At 37.6% G+C, this 20,566-nt stretch overlaps 1 protein-coding gene and 1 long non-coding RNA gene across 5 annotated transcripts in view; one reads left to right on the top strand and one right to left on the bottom strand.

Moving 5' to 3' along the window:
- LOC147491087 (uncharacterized) overlaps window positions 1-20,356 on the bottom strand; it is a 96,216-nt gene extending 75,860 nt beyond the window's left edge. Inside the window, exons 1-7 of one of the 4 annotated variants that reach the window (XR_015200035.1) lie at window positions 20,134-20,355; window positions 19,641-19,698; window positions 19,299-19,434; window positions 18,874-19,008; window positions 18,065-18,254; window positions 17,471-17,540; window positions 10,050-10,078 (exon numbers count right to left, since the gene is read on the bottom strand). This is a non-coding gene — a long non-coding RNA (uncharacterized LOC147491087). Of the gene's footprint in view, window positions 1-10,049; window positions 10,079-10,136; window positions 10,340-17,470; window positions 17,541-18,064; window positions 18,255-18,873; window positions 19,009-19,298; window positions 19,435-19,640; window positions 19,699-20,133 lie in introns of those variants that run through there. The other 3 variants (XR_015200036.1, XR_015200033.1, XR_015200034.1) reach the window with 3 other exon arrangements.
- Window positions 1,440-3,174, top strand: LOC147491088 (uncharacterized). Its single transcript, XM_086569182.1, has one exon. The coding sequence runs from the start codon at window positions 1,468-1,470 to the stop codon at window positions 3,172-3,174; it is 1,707 nt and encodes a 568-aa protein (XP_086425308.1). The 5' UTR covers window positions 1,440-1,467.
- Window positions 20,357-20,566: the final 210 nt, after the last annotated feature.

Genomic DNA, 20,566 nt, shown 5'->3' with positions numbered 1-20,566 from the left:
CCACGCGCTGTCAAAACACTGTTTTTATTTTAACAATTGTCAAATCCGAAACCAAATTAATAAGAAATATATAAATGGCTCACACGGGACAAGTTTTGCCGTCCAACATTTTTTCCCTTTTTTTTTTAATAAAAAATTAAACCTTCTCGATTTTGTATGTGGGGCCTAAGATGTTGGACATGACAAGTTTTGCCGTCTAGAACTTTTTCAATTTTTTTTAATGAAAAATTAAAATTAACAATTAAAACAGGCTATATTTTTTTGGGCCCAAGATGTTGGACGGGACAACTATTCCCGTCCCTAAATAAAACCCCAAATTAAATTTAAAATGCGTTGGTACTTGACACGAAAATAACAATTTTGATCGATGAAAAAAGCTGATGTGTCACAATTTTTTTTAACAACGCGTTGATGATGCTCTCACACTCTTGAACCTTGCTAAAAATAATTATGATATTTTACCAGTACTAGCATTTTGGGCACGTTTTATGAGCGTGAAATTGAGAGTTGTCCAATTAATCAAGCCACAAAAGCAAGCCCAACAAAAGCCCAATCCATATGGTGAGGTTGATTTTAAAAAAAATTGCAATCGAAGCCCACTCAAAATAAGCCCAACCAAATTGCAACTGAAGCCCAATAACAAAAAGCCCATCAAATTCCAACAAAAGCCCAGCCACAATTGATGACCAATCTAATTAGAGTTGAATATTATATTTATATATTTACCCTTATCAAATATAATAAATTACAAATAAAATCAGATTATAGCCTTGTAAATAGAAAATATGAGTGACGGCAAATTTGGAAAACAAAAAGTCCAGTCGACTAAAAAAACATTGTTGCTTGGGAGTTTTCTTTATAAGGTAAAGACTAGAGAGTCCTTAACCACAAGCCCATGACAGTTTACTCTGTGACTGTTTTAGAAATGGAGACCTTAAGAGCATTTGCAATGCAGGTGATAGTTTTCACCCCCTCTATCACCGCCACCTCCTCACTTTTCACCCCCTCTATCACCAACCCGGTGATAAACAAAGTGAAGCTGTGCAATGCAAAGGTGATAAAAATATCTCGGCGGGATGTTGATTCCGGCCGGACATAAAAAATTGAAAAAAACACTGACGGAATGAAACATCCCGTCCTGAAATTTAAAAAATCGAAAAAAAAACGAAAAATCATGCGAGACCGGAATCTAACATCCCGTCCAAAAAAAATTTTTTTTAAAAAACACCGAGACGGAATCCAACATCCGTCCGGTTAACAAGTCGATGATAAACTTCGGTGGAAGGTTTCACCTTGTTTTGAACTTCGGGAAAACTATCACCGAAGTTTATCACCCAAAGATTGCACGAAAGACTTTTAGAGGAAAGTAGGTGATAGTTATCACTTCCCCCTCATCCTGATTGCAAATGCTCTAAAGTGAGCGATTTTTTTCACTGGGGGTATAATAGTCATTTGACAAAAAAATAGATGGAGAGAGAAAAAACACGCGAGAATGAGAATGCAATCCCTAAAACACCTGCTAGGGTTAACACAGATGATGAGGAAACTAAGGAACAAGAAAAGGAATTTGAAAAACTGTATGGGAGAGGATCACTTGAAAGACTGCTGCAGAAACGAATGGCAAGGATTCATAATGAGTTATTAGTACTGCGAGAGGAAGGAGAAGATGGAGAACTGAATGGGAGTGCAACACAGGAAGGGAGAAGCATGGAGGAACAAGAGATAAACGGAGGAAAGGAAGAGAATGAAGCAGTGCGACATGGGAGCGCAACATTGCAGAACCCAAAAGTTAGATCCGATAACTTAGGAACTGAGAAAGAGAGTGTAACAAGTGCGGCAACTGAAAAGTCTTTGCCAACAAAGCAAACTCTTGGTATGACAGGACAGACGGTGGTAATGAAGCAAGCTTCTGGGACTTCAGAGATCCTGGTACCAAGGAAACTATCAGAGGAAGTAAAACAGACAGAGGAAACATCAAAGGGACCGTCTGGTAAGACAAACTCTTGGGCTGATATTCTAGGAAGACAATCTGTTGGGAAGCAAAGCCTCGAGTATTATAAACCAGATATAGTGGAAGGGAAACCAGTTGTGCACTTTGATTCAGAGGAGTATGGGGATGTCAGGAAGAAGTTTGAACATTTGGTGGTAGGAACCTTTGTTGGTCGCAAGCTGGGGTTTTCTTTTGTAAAGGATGTTGTCACGAGAACATGGAAGGTTAAGAGCGGATTCGAGATGAGGACATACGGAGAAAATATGTACTCGTTTGAGTTTAGAAGTGAGGAAGATCGGAATACTGTGCTGGATATAGGCTCGTTTCATATAGCAAGCCAACTCTTTGTTGTCAGACCGTGGAAATTATTCGTCGAGGCTGATGAGATGAAAACCATTCCTATATGGGTAATACTTAAGAAATTTCCAATGGAACTATGGAACAAGAAAGGTTTCAGTAAGGTGGCAAGTGCGATCGGAGTACCGCTGTTCACTGACAAGCCCACTGAAGAAATGACGAGAACTGGGTTTGCAAGAATATGCGTGGAGGTGAACACAAAATGTGAGTACCAAAAGGACATCACTTGTGTGGTGGATCAAAAGAGAGCGTGCGATGTGAAGGTGGAGTACAACTGGAAACCTCCACAATGCAAACACTGTGAAGTGTTTGGGCACACAGAGAAATCTTGCCCGAAAAAGCCGAGAAAGATGGAGATAGCGACAGTATGGATAAAAAAAAAGAGTCAAAATCAGCAAGAGGAGAAGGGAGATAAGGAAGAAGAAGTGGGGACAGAAAGAGAGGAAGCATCAGACGAGAGGGGAGCACAGGAAGGATTAGAAGAGAAGAGTGGAAGCAACAAGGAAGGAGAATGGCTGACGCCTAAAAAAAAACATACCTGTAGAGCACAAAAATCACAGCAAGATGAAATCAGTAGCAAAGAAATTGCAGAGCAAGACAAAAGGGAGGCAGGTGATAAAGGCAAGGGCCAACAGGATCGAAATTCTGATGAAAGCAGTAAAAGACTGACCAAAGAAACAGGAGAAACAAGTATGGCAGAGAGAGGAAGGACTAGCAAAGAGGTGGTGCTGAAACAGAATCTGGGAGGCAAAATAACTAGTTCTGCGAAAACCAACACAGTGGTTGCCAAGTATGACCACTCTAATCCTAAACGAAGAGTTAAATGATGATTAACTTAGGATGTTGGAACATAAGAGGGCTGAATAAGAAGTTCAAGCAAGCGGAGATTAGAGATTTAATAAGGAAGAAAAACTTGAGTCTGATGGGGATAGTGGAGACTAAGGTGAAACAAAAGAATGTGGATTTTGTGCTTAATAGGGTGTGTCCGGGATGGGAAGTTGCACACAATTACACTCACAGTGATCTAGGACGAATATGGGTATGCTGGAATGGAAATGAATGAGAGGTAAGTAATATCAGGATTGAGATGCAGTGTATTACTATGAGCGTTACAGTAATTAGTGGAGATACTTTTACAGTAACTATGGTATATGGGAGTACAGAGGAATGGACTAGAAGAGAGCTGTGGAGACATATAATGGATTTGTCTTGTAACATACAAACTCCATGGATAGTACTAGGGGATTATAATTCGATCCTGAACTCGCAAGAGAGAGTTGGGGGAGAGCCTACAAGGCCTTACCACTTCCAGGAATTACTGCTTTGTACAAATACGGCTGAGATAGTTGATCTAAAGTTCAAGGGCGACATACTGACATGGAGTAATAAACAAGTGAACAGAAAATGGAGGAAGCTTGATAGAGTTATGGTGAACATCGAGTGGATGAATAAGTACCCAGATTTGGAGGCAGAGTTCATAAGCCTAGGAGCAACTTCTGATCATTCAGCTATGGTGGTGAACTTGAGTCCCCAGAAAAGTAAATGCAAAAGATCTTTTAGGTTTTTTAATTTCTGGGTTTATGAAGAAGGGTTTTTGGAAGTGGTAAATAAGGCGTGGAGTACAAATATAGTTGGGAACCCGATGTATGTGATTATGAAGAAACTGAAGCATGTGAAGGCAGAACTCATACAGTGGAACAGAGAAAAGGTGGGCAATGTGAATGAGAGGATAATAGAAACGAGGAAGGAGTTAGAGGGGCGTTCGGAAGGAGTTACAAAGTGCCCCATGAGTAGAGAGCTGATTATGAAGGAGAAAAAATACTATCAGGACATTGGTAAAAGAATCAGTAGCAGAAGAATCTATGCACAAACAGAAATCCAGAGATAATGTAATTGTTCTTGGAGATAATAACACCACTTTTTTCTTCAATTCAGTGAAGGCGAGAAGAGGGGTAAATAAAATCAGGTGTGTAAAAGATAGAATGGGGCAAGTACTTGATGATGTTAATGAGATAGGTGAAGAGTGTGTGAAGTTCTACAAGGAGTTGTACTATCCAGACCAGTTAGAGGAATTGGATTTCTCTATGTATTCGAATATTCACATGCCGCAGATTGGTCAAGACCAAGGACAGGAGTTGATTAAGGAGATCACAAGGGATGAAATAACAGAATGCCTCTCAACCATAGATAGTGAGAAAGCACCAGGGGGAGATGGATTCACATCCTTATTTTTCAAAGTTGCTTGGAGAATAGTGGGTGAGGATTTTGTGAGAGCAATACGGAACTTCTTCAGATCTGGTATGATGCTACAGGAAGTAAATGCAACATGCATTACACTAGTGCCAAAGGTGAAGACTCTAGTTTCGTTGAGTGATTATAGACCCATTGCATGCTGCGGTGTGGTTTATAAATGTATCACAAAGATTCTTACAAGAATGATGAAAGATATTATACCACAGGTGGTGTCTTTGAATCAATCAACATTTATCTCGGGTAGGAGCATCCAAGATAACATACTGCTGACACATGAACTGTTGCATAACTATCATAGGGATTCTGGGCCTCCAAGATGTGCAGCTAAGATTGATCTCCGGAAAGCTTATGATTCGGTCAGATGGGAGGCAGTGGAATTTGCATTGACAAGTATCGGAGTACCTGTACAGTTCATCAAATGGATACTGATATGCATTCAAACACCAAGGTATTCTATCATGATTAATGGAGCTCCATATGGATACTTTAAAGGCAGAAGGGGGATTAGACAAGGAGATCCTATGTCACCTTACCTGTTTGTGATGGTAATGGAGTTGTTTTCGCAGATGATGATGAGGAAGGTACAGGAGGGCAGATATACACTTCATTATAAATGCAAAAAACCTATTATTACACATCTGTCATTTGCAGATGATCTCATAGCATTTATGCATGGAGATGTCCAGACAGTGCAGAGTCTAAAGGAGGTGTTGCAGAGTCTGAAAAAGAGCACTGGACTACAGGTGAACATGGAGAAGAGTAATATATTCTTTGCAGGGATGGATAAGGCAACATGTGATCAGATTCAGGGAGTAACTCAGTTCACAAAAGGGAAGTTACCTGTCAAGTACCTGGGGCTGCCTTTGATTACAACCAGACTCACTTCCAAGGATTGTGGGCCATTGTTAGAGAAGGTGAGTAATAGGATACAGAGTTGGAAGGGGAGAGCACTGTCTTATGCAGGTAGATTGCAACTGATAAAAGCGATCTTAACAATCTGAGTACTTATTGGTTCTCATCATTTGTGCTACCTCAGAAGACAATTGATGATATCAATAAGTTATTAAGGAACTTCCTATGGAATGGACCTGATGATAATACTTCTCATGCATTGCTTGGGTGGGAGGATATATGTTACCTTTATGAAGAAGGTGGGTTAGGCATCCGAACATCGACACTCGAACCATGCATCTAACCTAAAGCATATATGGCACATAATCGATAACAAGGATACACTATGGGTGGATTGGGTGAAGAAAAATCTGATAAAGGGAAGAAATTTTTGGCATTTGAAGACACCCAATGACTCAAGCATGGGTGTGGAGAAATTTGATGAAGGATAGAACGTAAGAAAAGATCCATGGCCCTTCATCAAATAGGGAATGGGAATCAAACCAAATTTTTGGTTGGACCCTTGGCATCCAAAGAGGTATTTTGAAGAAATTTTTCCCCAATCTTTACTTTATGACTCACATACAATAATATGAACGCCAATCGCTGCGAACATGATAGAGAATAGGCAATGGAGTATTCCTCATAAAATCAGGGTACACTCACCGACATAATAATGCAAATGGATGAAGTGGTGAGTCTAGGGAGAGAAGAAGACAGAGTGATATGGTCGGTGTCTATGAGTGGAGACTTTAAGCTTAAAGACACTTACAACAACTTTTAAGAACTCAAGACCGAAAGCGAAAATGGCATGGAATTGTCTGGTTTTCGAATAGAATACCAAGACATTCATTTATTGCATGGTTAGCAATGCGGGGAGGACTCAAGACAATGGACATGGTGATGGAGAGAAAGGTTGTGACAACAGACACCTGTGTGCTATGTTGGCGGGAAAAAGAAACGACGGTACATCTGTTTTTATAGTGCAACTATTCAGTGAGTATATGGCATAATTTGATCACAAGTGCAGGGTATATGAAGCAAAGAAGTTAGACATGGCGAGAGGAGATTGAATGGATCATCGAGAAATCAAAAGGGCGGGATCACGATAAAGATCTTGTGAAGCCGATGTTCAATGGCTTTGTGTATGAGATCCGGCAAGAAAGGAATCGGGCGGTGTTTCGAGAATAAGCGTGCGGCAGCAGAGCAGCACATAATACAAGTGGTATTGAATGATACGAAGACAAAACTTCGAGCATGTCGAGATAAGATGAGTGAGGGGCCGAGTAGAACGCCGAAATCAACAGATGTGGAGATTAGATATTGAAGTCGAGAGGAGGCAGGTCGTGGTGCAAATGGGAGAGAGATGGAGAAGATGTAAGTATCTTGAATACCGATGGGACATTGCAAGGTACGCGTGGAGGATGGTCGCAGATGATAAGGAATCACAGTGGAGAAGTTTTGGCGACAAAGAAGGGAAGTACAGAGTTTAAAAGCATCGCAATAATCGAGCTACAAGGATTAATGCACGGACTCAAGTTGGTTGAAGGCCACAATGTAATGAGAATTAAAGCCCGGACGGACTCAAGTAATGTGGTCTCATTTCAAAGGCCCAAAATCAATACCCATGGCGGGCAAAGAACATAATGGATGATATACACCACTATATAGGGAAATTGGAAGCATTTTCTATTGTCCATGTATATAGGGAAGCTAATAAGTTGGCGACGCACTAGTCGCCAATATTCCTACTCTCGACTTCATAGAGATAGTACCTAGTTCATTTTCTGAAGATGTTAAGAAAATTGTATATGAAGATGCTACAGGCAAGGAATATGCAAGAATGTAAAAGCTCTTATTATTTTATTTATGAAAAGAGATAAGGGACCTCTCTAAAAACCCTGCTTACCTACCAAAAAAAAAAAACCACAAGCCCATCATTATCAGTGTATAAAAAATTAAAAACATCAAACTTTTGGGTCATGGAGCAATTTTTTGGTACTAGCATCATGCACGTGTTGTGCACGTCTTAACAATACTTACGAAGTTATAATTGAGAAGTAAACCTACGCAACAGGATAAAAACTGTTTGAAACCCAAAATAACCAACACTGATTTTTTTTTATCATTCAGGTTCTAGAAATATTCAGTGCATGCTCTTTGATCCCTCTCTCAAACTCAGGTTTTAAACGTCTGACAATACACTGCATCAACCAAGTAGCAACATCACCTAATGCACATATGGTGTGCCTATCAATTTGCTTAGTCAATCTTTCAATGATCATCCATAGTCATCCTATCCCTTCTATGCAAGGTGTGCATTTCTCACAACTCTCATACTTGTAAAAATATGAAAGACCTGCAATTGCATCTACAACACCTGTAAAAATAAGAAATAGTACAATCTTAATTGAAATAAAAAATAAACCCTTGTGTTAACAATCTGAATTGAAATAAATATAAACTACAGAAATAGTACAAAACATAGCATCCTCCTTTTGAATGAAGTCCAGAGAATGTATGCAGAAGAAGAGAACATGGAAATAATGGAAGACATGACTTCATATAAAAGATTGGATAGAGATGTGACATAAAACTTGAAGGTAGCTTCTTTAAAATTCAGACCTCACCTTTCAAGGATGTAATAAAATGGTTCACACAAAAAATGCCATGAAACTCACTGCGATATAAAGTAAAAACTAATGTAAACAATTTAGAGAACATGGAAATCGATTTTAGACTCTCTAAGAGTGATAGCTATGAGCCTGTGAGTATTAAGCTGCAAGTAGAATTAACCTAACATCATACTCAAACTATGAAGAGAAAATTGAATGTGAGCAAAAAGGTTATTTAACAATCAAACTTCTTATATTCTATTTGAAGTATGTTTGGCAACTGAGAGAATGAATAGAGAAAACAACATGATGAAAATAATGGAACACATGGCTTCATATAAAGTTTTGAAGTTTAGAATGAATATTACCATCAAGTCTATGAAAATTGAATCTTCCGAAGAGAGCTTCTGAAGAGAGCCAGCATAAATGAGGTCTGATAAGCACCCAAAACTGTATTATAAAAACCCGTAGAGACATAACATTTCGGTCAATTTTGTGCTTAATAATCATGAAATAATCGCATCTTCGCGGCTTTTTGCGGGTTAAGAGCAACTAATGTAAAAATTATGATAAAGCCAAAGATTTAAGCACGGAATAGGGAGTATACACATGCCTTCCGATCAAGCCCATGTGAAGCCCAACAAATTCGGACTAAAGCCCAAAGACTCAAATAGTACGAGAATCCAATCGAAACGGGATTACGCACGCGGAAGCATCAAACTTCCGAAGCTCATATCTCTTGAACTAGGACTCGAATCGACGAGTGAGCTCACTCCGGACGATCGATCGCGATGAACTCTACAAATAGGCGGGAAGTTGTAAAATGCCAAAAGACCGGACTGCCATCGATTATCAGTCGTGGACCCACTAGGCGGCCCATAAGATTTGATGAGTCATCATGCAAGTCAAGACAAAGGTGCAAATAATTGGTGCAATTTTGACACCTTGCATGAAGTTAATGAGTTAGTTGGATTTAGGTGATGATTATCTAAAAATGAAAGGTGTCAAATGGGAGTTAGTTGTGGATAAGTGAAAAATAAATGAGAGGAGAGTGTTTCACGTGGGAGAAGAGAAAAAGGCTCTCTTATGTAAAGGGGGGCTGATTTTGGGAGTTGGAAGCTTTTACTTCTTTGACTTTTACTTTTCATTTACATCCATGTCTTTTAATTTTGTTTTTTAGTTCTTAGTTTTTAGAGAAAAGCTTGTAACTTGTTAATGGGGGAACTCTCTCTAGTTTTGAATAAACTCTTCTTCATTTAGGTAAACAGGTTGTAGTTTTCTTGTTTCATTCTCTTTCTTTTTCATTTCACATATCTTCTTGTAGTTTAATTCAATCCTAGGATCATGAGCTAAAAACTCTCCCAAGGGGAGGGTTAATGATGCTCATGTGAGGATCATGCTACAAATTTAGGATTCCAAAATCACTACTTAAAAGACTTAGGTTCTATTTTTCATCCCATCCCAAAAATGACGAGATTGACAATTATCCTGATCAATTGTTGTAAAGTAGAACTAGGAGTTGGAATGATATTTCAGAGATGAAATATCATTTCAATTCTACATGCTAGCATGATATGTTTAGAGATAGGTATATTATGTTAGGGATTTGAGATGGTAGTGACCTGTTTCTAAAAGACTTGTAGCTAGGCCTTGCATGAGTAGGATTAATCCTTCCCTATCTCTCTCTTTCATTTAACTATAAACAAACTTACAAATTTTAGATAACTTGTGTAAAAAAATCTATCTATAAAATCCTTCTCACTTAGTTCTCCAAAGTGTAGATTCCAGTTGTGATCATTTAAATTCTTGTCTTAGAAGTTGGAACGAAATCCTACTCGAACTAGACTGACATTCTCAAAAAAAAAAATTAGTGAGTAAGGAATTATTGAGTTTTAGCACGTAGTAAGTCAACTTCTAAAAACACTGAAAAGTGCAAAGATCAAGGTCCTTATCCAATTTGTAAGTATTGTACCTGGTTCCATTAGCAAGTAGATTATATAATGTAAGCTACATAACATCTTTTTTTCATAATGTATTGGCTTAGGTACTATGATTAGTTTAATTATAATTTAAAAAAAATAAAAGAAAGAAAAGAATTTCAAGATAATATAATCCGAGAACAGTATAATCATTTCAATATCTTCTAAACACAAAATTAAAAGATAGGTTACAAACTTGATCTTTCGTATGTTGAGTTCTCAAAGAGGTCACAAATAGAAGCAAAAAACTCCACCTTTTCATCACAACAAAGAGAATAATATTAACAACTGCAAGCACAAATATTACAAATATGTGCTGGATGAAAACCTCGATTACCTAGAAAAAGCTATGAGAAATCAAGTTGGTATTTCAGCTTCTATCAACAAAGCGGTATATAATAAATAGAGACCAGTTGATCCCGCTATATGTTATGTGTACTTGTCATAAAATTGACCATGCTCAAACACATGATCTGACAGATAAGTCCCCACATGAGGCAGTGTCTGTCCCATGAGATTTGTGCACAGTTAAAGCAAATCTCAAGCGTATTGGGAACTGTTTTCTAGTGAAGTCAAATGGAAGCTTGAGATCTTCTGACGGCTTCGTTGGAATTCGATGAAGAAAAGCAGGTTTGGCAACACGACTTCCAGTTAGAATTTAAGCATAAATGACATTTCTTCGAAACCACGGACAAAGAAGTCTTGTTTCGTTTCATAGACCATTGGTTGGGTCGATAATTCTCAGAAGTATAAGTGGGGCTCCTAGTTTCAGTGTCAATTTGTGTGGGGCTAAACCACCCGGAGATATGGAGTCTAAGAACATTTGTAACTGTCGTGTGAGGCTAAACAACAACATTCTGAACATTTGTAACTGTCGTGGGATAGCCATATAGCTATGCATTAGCTGGGAAAGGAGGCTTGAGCCTTGGTTTCCAATGTTTCCCTCCGAGAATCCCCAACAACACAGTCTCCTCAACACCAATGTAAGCACCAGCACCATAATGGACATGAACATCCATATGCATTTTCCCCCAAAAGTCCATCTTCTTAAGCTTCTTTCCCGGCCATCCCAAATTAAAAAAATGTGTCAGAAATGGGATCTGGGCACTGATTGTCAGTGAATGAAGCGAAAAATATTGGAAGTTCACTAACATCCACAAAAATAAAAACTAAAAATTCATTTTCTTAAACATCTTGACAGTTCAATACTATTTAATCCTAAAAATGCAATAGGGAAATGTCAGGAAATTGACTGAGCTATAGGACATTGTTTCGGCAGTAACCTGCTTCAACACAACGAGAGCAATGGTGAAGAACGCACTAAGAAACAGAGAAATTTGATGTTTGGGGAGATGAAATTGAGCCAAATAATGGCTGCCTACGTACCCAAAATCTATTCTCTAGGGATCAAGTTTCAACGTAGTTCCTTATTGTGAGAGAGAATGTTTCTTTATGAATTGGTAGAGACTGAGTCCTAAGAGAATTGTGTTTGTTTGTCAAAAGAATTCTTATCTCTTTGAACATCTATCCTTATATTTTAGAATAATGAACCTGGACATATTCATAAATAGACCAGTTATTAGGTGTAGCTAGGATTAAGCCCTTGGGCTTAATTGAACTGGGATGGATCCGTGGGTTAATGAGCCACAAAGTGTGGGTCTATACATCGCCCTCTCTTTGGTGGATGAGCAAAGAAGTTAATATAGAAAAAGAATTGAAGAACATCGATTTAAAAGAAAAGAAAAGAAAATAGAATAAATGTTACCAAGTATTGGCGTGCGTAATCTCATTGTCAAAAGCGATAGCAGGCGATGACAGGAGACGAAAATTATTGGTGACAAAAGACGGAAATAATTAGCAAAAATTATTGGCGGAAAGGCGGAAGTTATTGGCGAAAATAATTAGCGAAAATTATTGGCGAAAGTAATTGGCGGAAGGGCGGAAGTTATTGGCATAAATAATTGGCAAAAATTATTGGCGCAAGGGCGGAAGTTATTGATGGAAATAATTGGCGAAAATTATTGGCGGAAAGGCGGAAGTTATTGGCGGAAGTAATTGACGAAAATAATTCTTAACTTAATTAATTGTGTGAGGTCGGCTAAAAAGCTAAGAATAATAGAGCTGCAAAAGTAATAATATGGGTTTGGAACTTGTTTGGTTATAAGAAAAAACAAATGAAATAGGTAAAAGAGTAGTAAGACCGGCCTAAATGATTTGTTTTGTGTACTCTTGTTTGACTGGCCTGGATAAGTAAAAGTGAGTAGAATAGGAATAGAACCATTGAAAAAATTGGAGTGCTAATAAAACAAAAAAGAATTGGTATTGGTATTGGTAGGACCGGCTTTATGACAAAATATTTGTTGGAAGAGGAGTTATATTACGTAAGACCAGCTTTAATTACTAAGAAGGGCTAAAAGATTGCCCATGTGAAAAGAGCATGGCCGGACCCATGTGAAAAGAGAATGAAAAAAGCAATAGGAATAGGACCCATGTGAAAGTGTAGGGCCGACTTACCATGCGAATTTCTTGACTGAAGTTGATGTAGAAGTTGGTGTTGGCGAAATATTGAGATTGGCAATAAAAACAAAACAAGGAAGTGAATAAAACAAAACAAGAAAGGTAATGTATGAAAGGGCGGGTTCCACACTGAGGAGTCCTAATACACAAGGGAATAATATTTAGAATTGTTGTTTAGCTAAACTATCAGAACCCACTATAAATACAACACACCAGGTGGGGTTGGAGAACCAAACTAAATAGAAAGAAAGAGAAAAAAAATTGAGAATGAAACCAGTAATAAGGATTATTATTATTTTTTGTTGGAAGCGAAAATTTGAAACGGTAATTGCGAGAATTCAACTTCAACGAAGATGGACCAAAACAAAAGGTACTTTATACATACGAGGTCAACCAAGGAAGACTTCAATAACGGAGATGAAGAAATGGTTTGCATTACAAGAATTCAATGTGGACAGTGTGAAAAGTGTTTTACAAAAAGCCAAAGAAGATGAAGTAGTAGCAACATGGCACCAATTATTATATGGTTTGAAATTTCCCTTGGATAATACTGTTGCAAGGATCTTAGAATGGTGGCATGTTACACCTGCACAGATGTCAGTTCCATTTTGGTTAATAGTTTCAAGGATGCGAAGATTACAACTACGGTACAAGCGAAGATTTGGGTGTCAAGAGCTTTACTCAATTGCAAGGCCTCGTGTCACTCCGAAAGACAATTTCATAATGCTTTCGGTGTGCACTTTAAAAAAAGAAGGGAGAGATTTAGTGGTCTTCCTGATAGCTGTAAGCATTGGGAAGATTATCCGTATCGCATACGAGGGAAGTGGAACACGACAGGAAGGGACGTTCCCAACAATTTTACTGGTAAGAAACTGTATTGTGTTTACGCATAGGTCAATATTATATCTGTGTTAGGAAAGAAAGATTTTGTAATACCTTAATTACTAATTGTGTTTTTGTTGGTGGCTGTATATGTAGAGGAAATTCCGCCGATTGACATGGTAGACATGGATAGCAAAACACAGAATAGCTTAAAATTTTACTTCCATGGGAAAATTCCAGCTGAAGTATTTGACCTAAGTTTCCCAGATGATATAGTGGACTTCCTATGTGAGGTGGAGGAAGAGGCGTAAAAAGAGGATGAGAGTGAAGGGCAAGAGAGTGATGAGGGAGAAGAAGAAAGAAGTTTTGAAGGAGAGGATGAAGATGAAGATGAGAGTTGTAAAGTTGTAGGAAGGAAAAATAATAAAAGAGGTGTGGAGAAAAAGCAAACTAAAGAATTTGAAGTTATTAGTGGACAATTAATTAGACAAAATAAGATCAAATATCAAAACAATATTATTAGGAATAAATGAATAATCGTAGAAGATGAAGATAGTAATAATGATACAGAGGAAGGAGTGAATACTTCAAAAAAGAGGAGAACGCTAAGGAGAAAAGATTATGAGTTACCGTTGAAGGACAACGGTGAAACTTATAAATTTTTAGAAGATGGTTATGGGAGAGAAGAGAGCGTAAAAGAAAAGGAGAAAACTGTGGATAAAAATGTAGAGAAGAAAGACGATACTGCATAGGTTGGATTTGGCATTTTAACACTGAAGGAAAATCACAAAATGCAAGGTGAATCTAACAATTTAATCCAAGTGACAACTAGCATGCAATGGGAGAAAAGGAACGAGGTAAATTATTAGTTTATTTGTTTAGTTATTTAACTGTAGCATGCGTTTTAAGGTTATGTTAATATTTCATGTAGTGAGAATAATAGAAGAATTAAATGAGATGGAAGAACGAGGAGCCCGGAACGCATGTAAAGGACCAAGAATTAGAAGATTTGAAAGCCCAGGTGAAAACGCAGGAAGAAGAAAACGAAAAGATGACTGCAAAAGTGTTGGGGTTAGAAAAAGAATTAAGTGTTGCTAAGAAAGAGAATGTGAAAAATAAGAAATTGTTAACACAAGCTTCCCTATAGATAGGAAATAAGGAGATGGAGAGGATGCAAGCAATTATGCAAAAGGCAGATGTTCTGGAAGAGAATGAAGAGAGAAAGAATACATATAATAAATTATATCTAATGTATATGGAGATTGTTAAAGTTTCTCCGAAAGGTGTGCCTTTTCCAGAGGGAACTTAATAGACAGTTGATTTTGAAATAAATGTAGTAAAAATACTACCAATCTTGAATGAACATGCATTGTCGGTAATAACTTGATAATAATATGTCATCTCGCTTTTGATCTTGCGTGCTGTGTTGTATGTTGATACGTAGTATGGATAGAAATATATGATAGCGATATAACGAGGGGAATGCAGACGCCCCCAATATAAAATCCATTGGAGAAAGTGTGATTGAAAGGCAAAGGGGTCGTGATCGTCCTCAATGAATGTAGCTATTCAGGCATCAAAATAGTTATACCAAACGTGGGGCAAGGCCTGACAACTTTCAGAGTTTCCACAAATGCAAGGCCGTCACCCTTGCACTGGGACGAAACTAAAACACAACGTCGTTGCCTTAGTAGTGGAATTTGCACGGATATTGTAATTTGGGAGTATTGTAATAATTGTACCGAGCAAGAATAATCATCTTAATGACTCGGATTTCCTTCAAGTAGGCATTAATGCGACTGACTTGGACCGAAGAAGGCATAATATGGATGACCTATCTAGAATTAAAGTTAATGAATGACATTGTTGAAAGGAAGAGTACAGAAAAATAGAGTAATGTAAAATGACAACCAAACATATGAGAATGGAAATTAAATGTCTTTATTGAGGGATAAAATAGAATGAACTACATAGATGGATAGATTTGTTATTGATGGAGTAAACGCAAAAATGCAAAAGATTTCCTAACGGTAAAACTTGCAAAGGTGGTAAGCATTCCATGGTTTCTCTATCATTCTTCCAGAAACAGTACTGAGGAAATATGACCCCTTAGATGTTGGACGATCTATGATGTAGGGTCCTTGCCAATTTTGTCCAAACTTTTCCGATTCTATAAGTTTTGGGTTTAAACAAACAGACGCCCCCGGTTGAGCCTATGTGGAGGATGACACTTGCCATTATCTCTTACAAGAGTTGGAGATTTTAGACGATACACACATTCGGGTCCGCCTGGAGACTGTCTTTTTCTTTGCGTGTAACCAGCCTATCTAAGCCGGTAGCTTGTCTGGGATCGTGGTCTTCCCTCTAGTTGCTTATGTGACACCTTCCTTCCCAATCGGATCAGACCTATTTAGGATGGCGATTTTCCTCTAGTCAACGAGGTCGGCCTTCCCTGTCAAGTCGGTCTCGTTTGGGATATTGTTCTTCCTTATATTTTCCTCCGTGACACCTTTTTTCCCTGTCTGGGATGGCAATTTTTCTCAAATCTGCAAGGTCGGCCTGATGATGGTCTTCTTTATACTTTCTTCCGTGACACCTTCTTTCCCGGCCTGTCTGGTCGGACCTGTCTAGGATGGTGATTTTTCTCAAATCTGCGAGGTCGGCTTTCCCTGTCAAGTCCGTCCGGTCTAGGATGATGGTCTTCCTTATACTTTCTTCCGTGACACCTTCTTTCCCGGCCTATCTGGTCGGACCTGTCTAGGATGGCAATTTTCCTCAAATCTGTGAAGTCGGCATTCCCTGTCAAGTCCGTCCGGTCTAGGATGATGGTCTTCCTTATACTTTCTTCCGTGACACATTCTTTCCCGGCCTGTCTGGTCGGACCTATCTAGGATGGCGATTTTTCCTCAAATCTGCGAGGTCGGCCTTCCCTGTCAGGTCAGACATATCTCGGATGGCGGTCTTCCCTGAAATTGATTCTCTGAGGTAAATATTTCCTTTGAGATCGGACATGTCTAGGGTAGTAGTTATCCCTGTCAATCCGATTCTCCCCATAAGTTCGGGTAATAGGGTCATTACTCTTAGAGCGTGCACTGGTTGATTGTGCTTGAGAAATAACACCTTGCGGTGGCGTTGTTGCAGTTGTATGTTGAGAATTGATCCTACCACTAGGAGCAACTCGATTGTTCAACGGTTCTTGCATTGGCCAACTTGAATTTCGAAGGTTGTGATTCCTATTGGCAGCAGGAATATGTTGACTATTTGGTCTGCTTCTTGTGCTTACCATCCTGATTGTTTCACGTGATAATGGATTCAAAAAACCCATAGACGACGCCAATTATGTTTCGGCAGTAACCTGCTTCAACATAACGAGAGCAATGGTGAAGAACGCACTAAGAAACAGAGGAATTTGATGTTTGGGGAGATGAAACTGAACCAAATAATGGCTGCCTACGTACCCAAGATCTATTATCTAGGGATCAAGTTTCAACGTAGTTCCTTATTGTGAGAGAGAATGTTTCTTTATGAATTGGTAAAGACTGAGTCCTAAGAGAATTGTGTTTGTTTGTCAAAAGAATTCTTATCTCTTTGAACATCTATCCTTATATTTTAGAATAATGAATCTGGACATATTCATAAATAGACCAGTTATTAAGTGTAGTTAGGATTAAGCCCTTGGGCTTATTTGAACTGGGCTGGATCCGTGGGTTAATGAGCCACAAAGTGGGGGCCTATACAGACATCAACTTAATAGAAGTGCTCAATAACTAAGAAAATGACTATGTTGTTCGCCAGAGTTCGGGTGATAGTGAAACAAACGCAATATCAATGTTCAAGTATAATTAAGTTCAATTATATTCAAGATTTCACTTCAAAACTACAACTTTTATTAAGAGTTGACCATGATGGGCAAGAGAATGCATCTAATTAAATTAGTTAAAAATAATAATTAAGCAATAAACGTTTAAATAATTAAGCAAATAGTCACATACGTAAATCAATCATTGAGCAAGTATACATAAAATTAAAAAAAGACAAAACGGAACCTTGAGAACAGTTGACGAAGTAGAAACAACCATACAGACAGATTCACGCGGCTAAGCATCAGAGTTTCATCTGCACCAAAGTTTGTAATTAGTGGTGCCCAAAATCATATTATCCAAAATAAAAATTAGCTTCTATTGCATTTATATATTAGCAATGTCACCATCACATATGCTACTTCGGTATGAGAATCTTTCTTAGTTTAGCAAGACAAAAAAAAAAAAAAAAAAAAATCTATCTTCCTTCCATTGTGAATCTTCTTTGAGATTTATGAACCTAAGTCTCTATAACAAGTCCCACATGCTTTACCATCTAAGCCTGCTCACACCTTGCCAGCTGGAAGATTCACTTATTTATATTTAAAATCCCACTCATAAAACTTCAAAGTCTGAGTTTTTTACAATAACGACAATAACATCATTCCTACAAAGAGATTGAAAATCCCTCATACTAAATGTGCATACCAAACTAAGCTACCCTCAGAACAATGTTGTGTTATTATAAATGAAAAATCGGAGAATAATAACCCATTTGGCCAATTCATCAAAATTCAAAACCAAAATTCACCATATCTAGTTCAGTATATTACCGCTTACCTTTCATAATACCAGGTCTTTTTAACCATAGCTCACCACTATTGCATGGAGGCATACAGGAACCAGAGTTCCAATTCACAACTTTAACCTATATGTTTGGCACCAGAAGTCCCACTGACATATACTTCATAAATTTTCCATTATTCAAGCCACGTGCTCCTATTGCAATGGACTCAGACATGCCATAGCCCTGAAGAAAAAAAAACAAAATGATATAGTATTAGACTGTATGCAAAGGTCACTCGCTTATAAATTTCAATAAAATAGTGTCAAATGGTTTTAGATTTCACTTCTAAACTAAAAGGGGTTAAGAAGAAAAAGTGGTGGAACCAAATACATCAAGACACTCCCATCTAAAGATTAATCTTGTACTAAACGAATGACATCAAAGTAATTAATAGAAAATATTTATTTCTAAGGTAAATTCATGCGGACCATTTAAGAATTATATCTGTACATTACAAAATCCTAAAACTCAGGTTTCGCAAATCTTACTCTATAGCAATAGAACATGGTTTTAAATCTCCACATTATAGCATATATACACATACATGACAAAATACTGGAAACTGTTATAAAACATGTATTGGAAACTGTCATCAAAGCAATATGCTGCTAATATTGTATTGTGAATCCAAACTATCAGAAAGTTGTTCTCCCGGCAAAAAAATAGTTAAATATTCAAGTTCACCCTTAACTGTTACTACATATTCAGTACTTTAATTAGAACTGAAGATAGAAAGCTCTTCCAGCTGATCAAACATAAATAATAAAGGAAATGAAAATCTTACTATAATGAGGCAACCAACCTGAAGCTGAACTGCAGAATCATTGCCACCCCCACATTTTAAACTTGAGTCTTCAGTAGCTTTCCCGGGAAGAGAACTTGGAGACATTCGCTCCACCACATGGGTTACATCATTCACTCCAATTGCAAATTGTTGCTGCATGGAAAAATTTCCAAGTTGTGAATCAAATAATTTTTGACAATATCCAAAACGGAACAAAATTGTTTGATGGAAACTGTCATCAAAGCAATATGCAGCTAATATTGTATTGTAAATCCAAACTATCAGAAAGTTGTTCCCCGGCAAAAAAATAGTTAAATATTCAAGTTCCCTTAACTATTACTACATATTCAGTACTTTAATTAGAACTAAAGATAGAAAGCTCTTCCAACTGATCAAACATAAATAATAAAGGAAATGAAAATGACTATAATGAGGCAACCAACCTGAAGCTGAACTGCAGAATCATTGCCACCCTCCACATTCTAAACTTAAGTCTTCAGTAGCTTTCCCGGGAAGAGAACTTGGAGACATTTGCTCCAGCACACGGGTTACATCATTCACTCCAATTGCAAATTGTTGCTGCATGGAAAAATTTCCAGTTTGTGAATCAAATAATTTTTGACAATATCCAAAACGGAACAAAATTGTTTGATTTAGTAGATCATATTAATGCCAGTAGGCACAAGGGCGGACATGTGATTCCACTAAATAAAAAATCACTTCTACTGGACTTATCAATGAGGATTATTTAGAATATCACTTCTCTCGTTTAATAAGTTTTATACCTTGATCCACAATTTTTCAGGCAATCCTCCCTTTGAGATCTTAGCTGACTCTATCTTTCTGTTGAACAAAATCAAGCATTAACCTCAGTACATAGTAATTACGGAAGACCTTTAATAGTTAAATGTTACCTTACCTAGTTATAGCATATATACGCATACATGACAAAATACAGTGTGTTTTTACGAACAGATTATTCCTTTAACATTTTAAAGGTTTCCTTAGTTCACTGAGTTAAGAACCAATTCATTGTGCACTTATTAAATTTAAAAAACTGATAAGCAATCAGCCCAAAAACATAATGAAAGAGTATATTGTGCACTCATTAAATCGCAAATTGAGACAATAATGGTTTCAAAATTAAACCAAATTTAAACGTGTTAAATTGTGTTCTCATCGCTTTCCTAAATTAAATCACCTATGCAACTGTAACAAATAAAAATCCTGAAGAACAAAGTCGAAAATTTAATGATGATTTCAACATTTTGAACTAACCTTCTTCCTTCTTCTTTTTACCGTCATACTGTAAGCTTGAGAAGAGAGAGAAAAATCGAGAACTGTTGAGAAGTTTTGTCAAGTGATCGACCCCCACAGTTTTTTCCAGAGAGTAAACGTCCTTCCCAAAATCCAAATAGGGTAATGATTTTTTTTTAGGGCAGGCGAGAAGAGAAAGCTAGTTGGGTTTCCTTCCCTTCGCACTCTCTCTCTCTCTCTAGAATTTTAGTTTTTTTTTTTATCCTTGTGAATGGACGATTTTGCCCCCACAATAGAGAACGAAAAGACAAAAATACCCCTGTGACGTATGTGGAAATTACTATTCATCGACCACCATATTTTTCTAATATAGTAAGATTTATTTATTTAGCAGTGAAAAAAGGCGTTGAGTCCTTCACTGTTTAACATTAAAACTTGAGAAATTTGACCAACC

Source organism: Coptis chinensis, chromosome 6 (genome assembly GCF_015680905.1).
Source record: "Coptis chinensis isolate HL-2020 chromosome 6, ASM1568090v1, whole genome shotgun sequence".
Classification (NCBI taxonomy): Eukaryota; Viridiplantae; Streptophyta; class Magnoliopsida; order Ranunculales; family Ranunculaceae; genus Coptis; species Coptis chinensis.
Note: the sequence above shows the minus strand (reverse complement) of the source record. Positions and strands in the feature narration are given on the sequence as shown.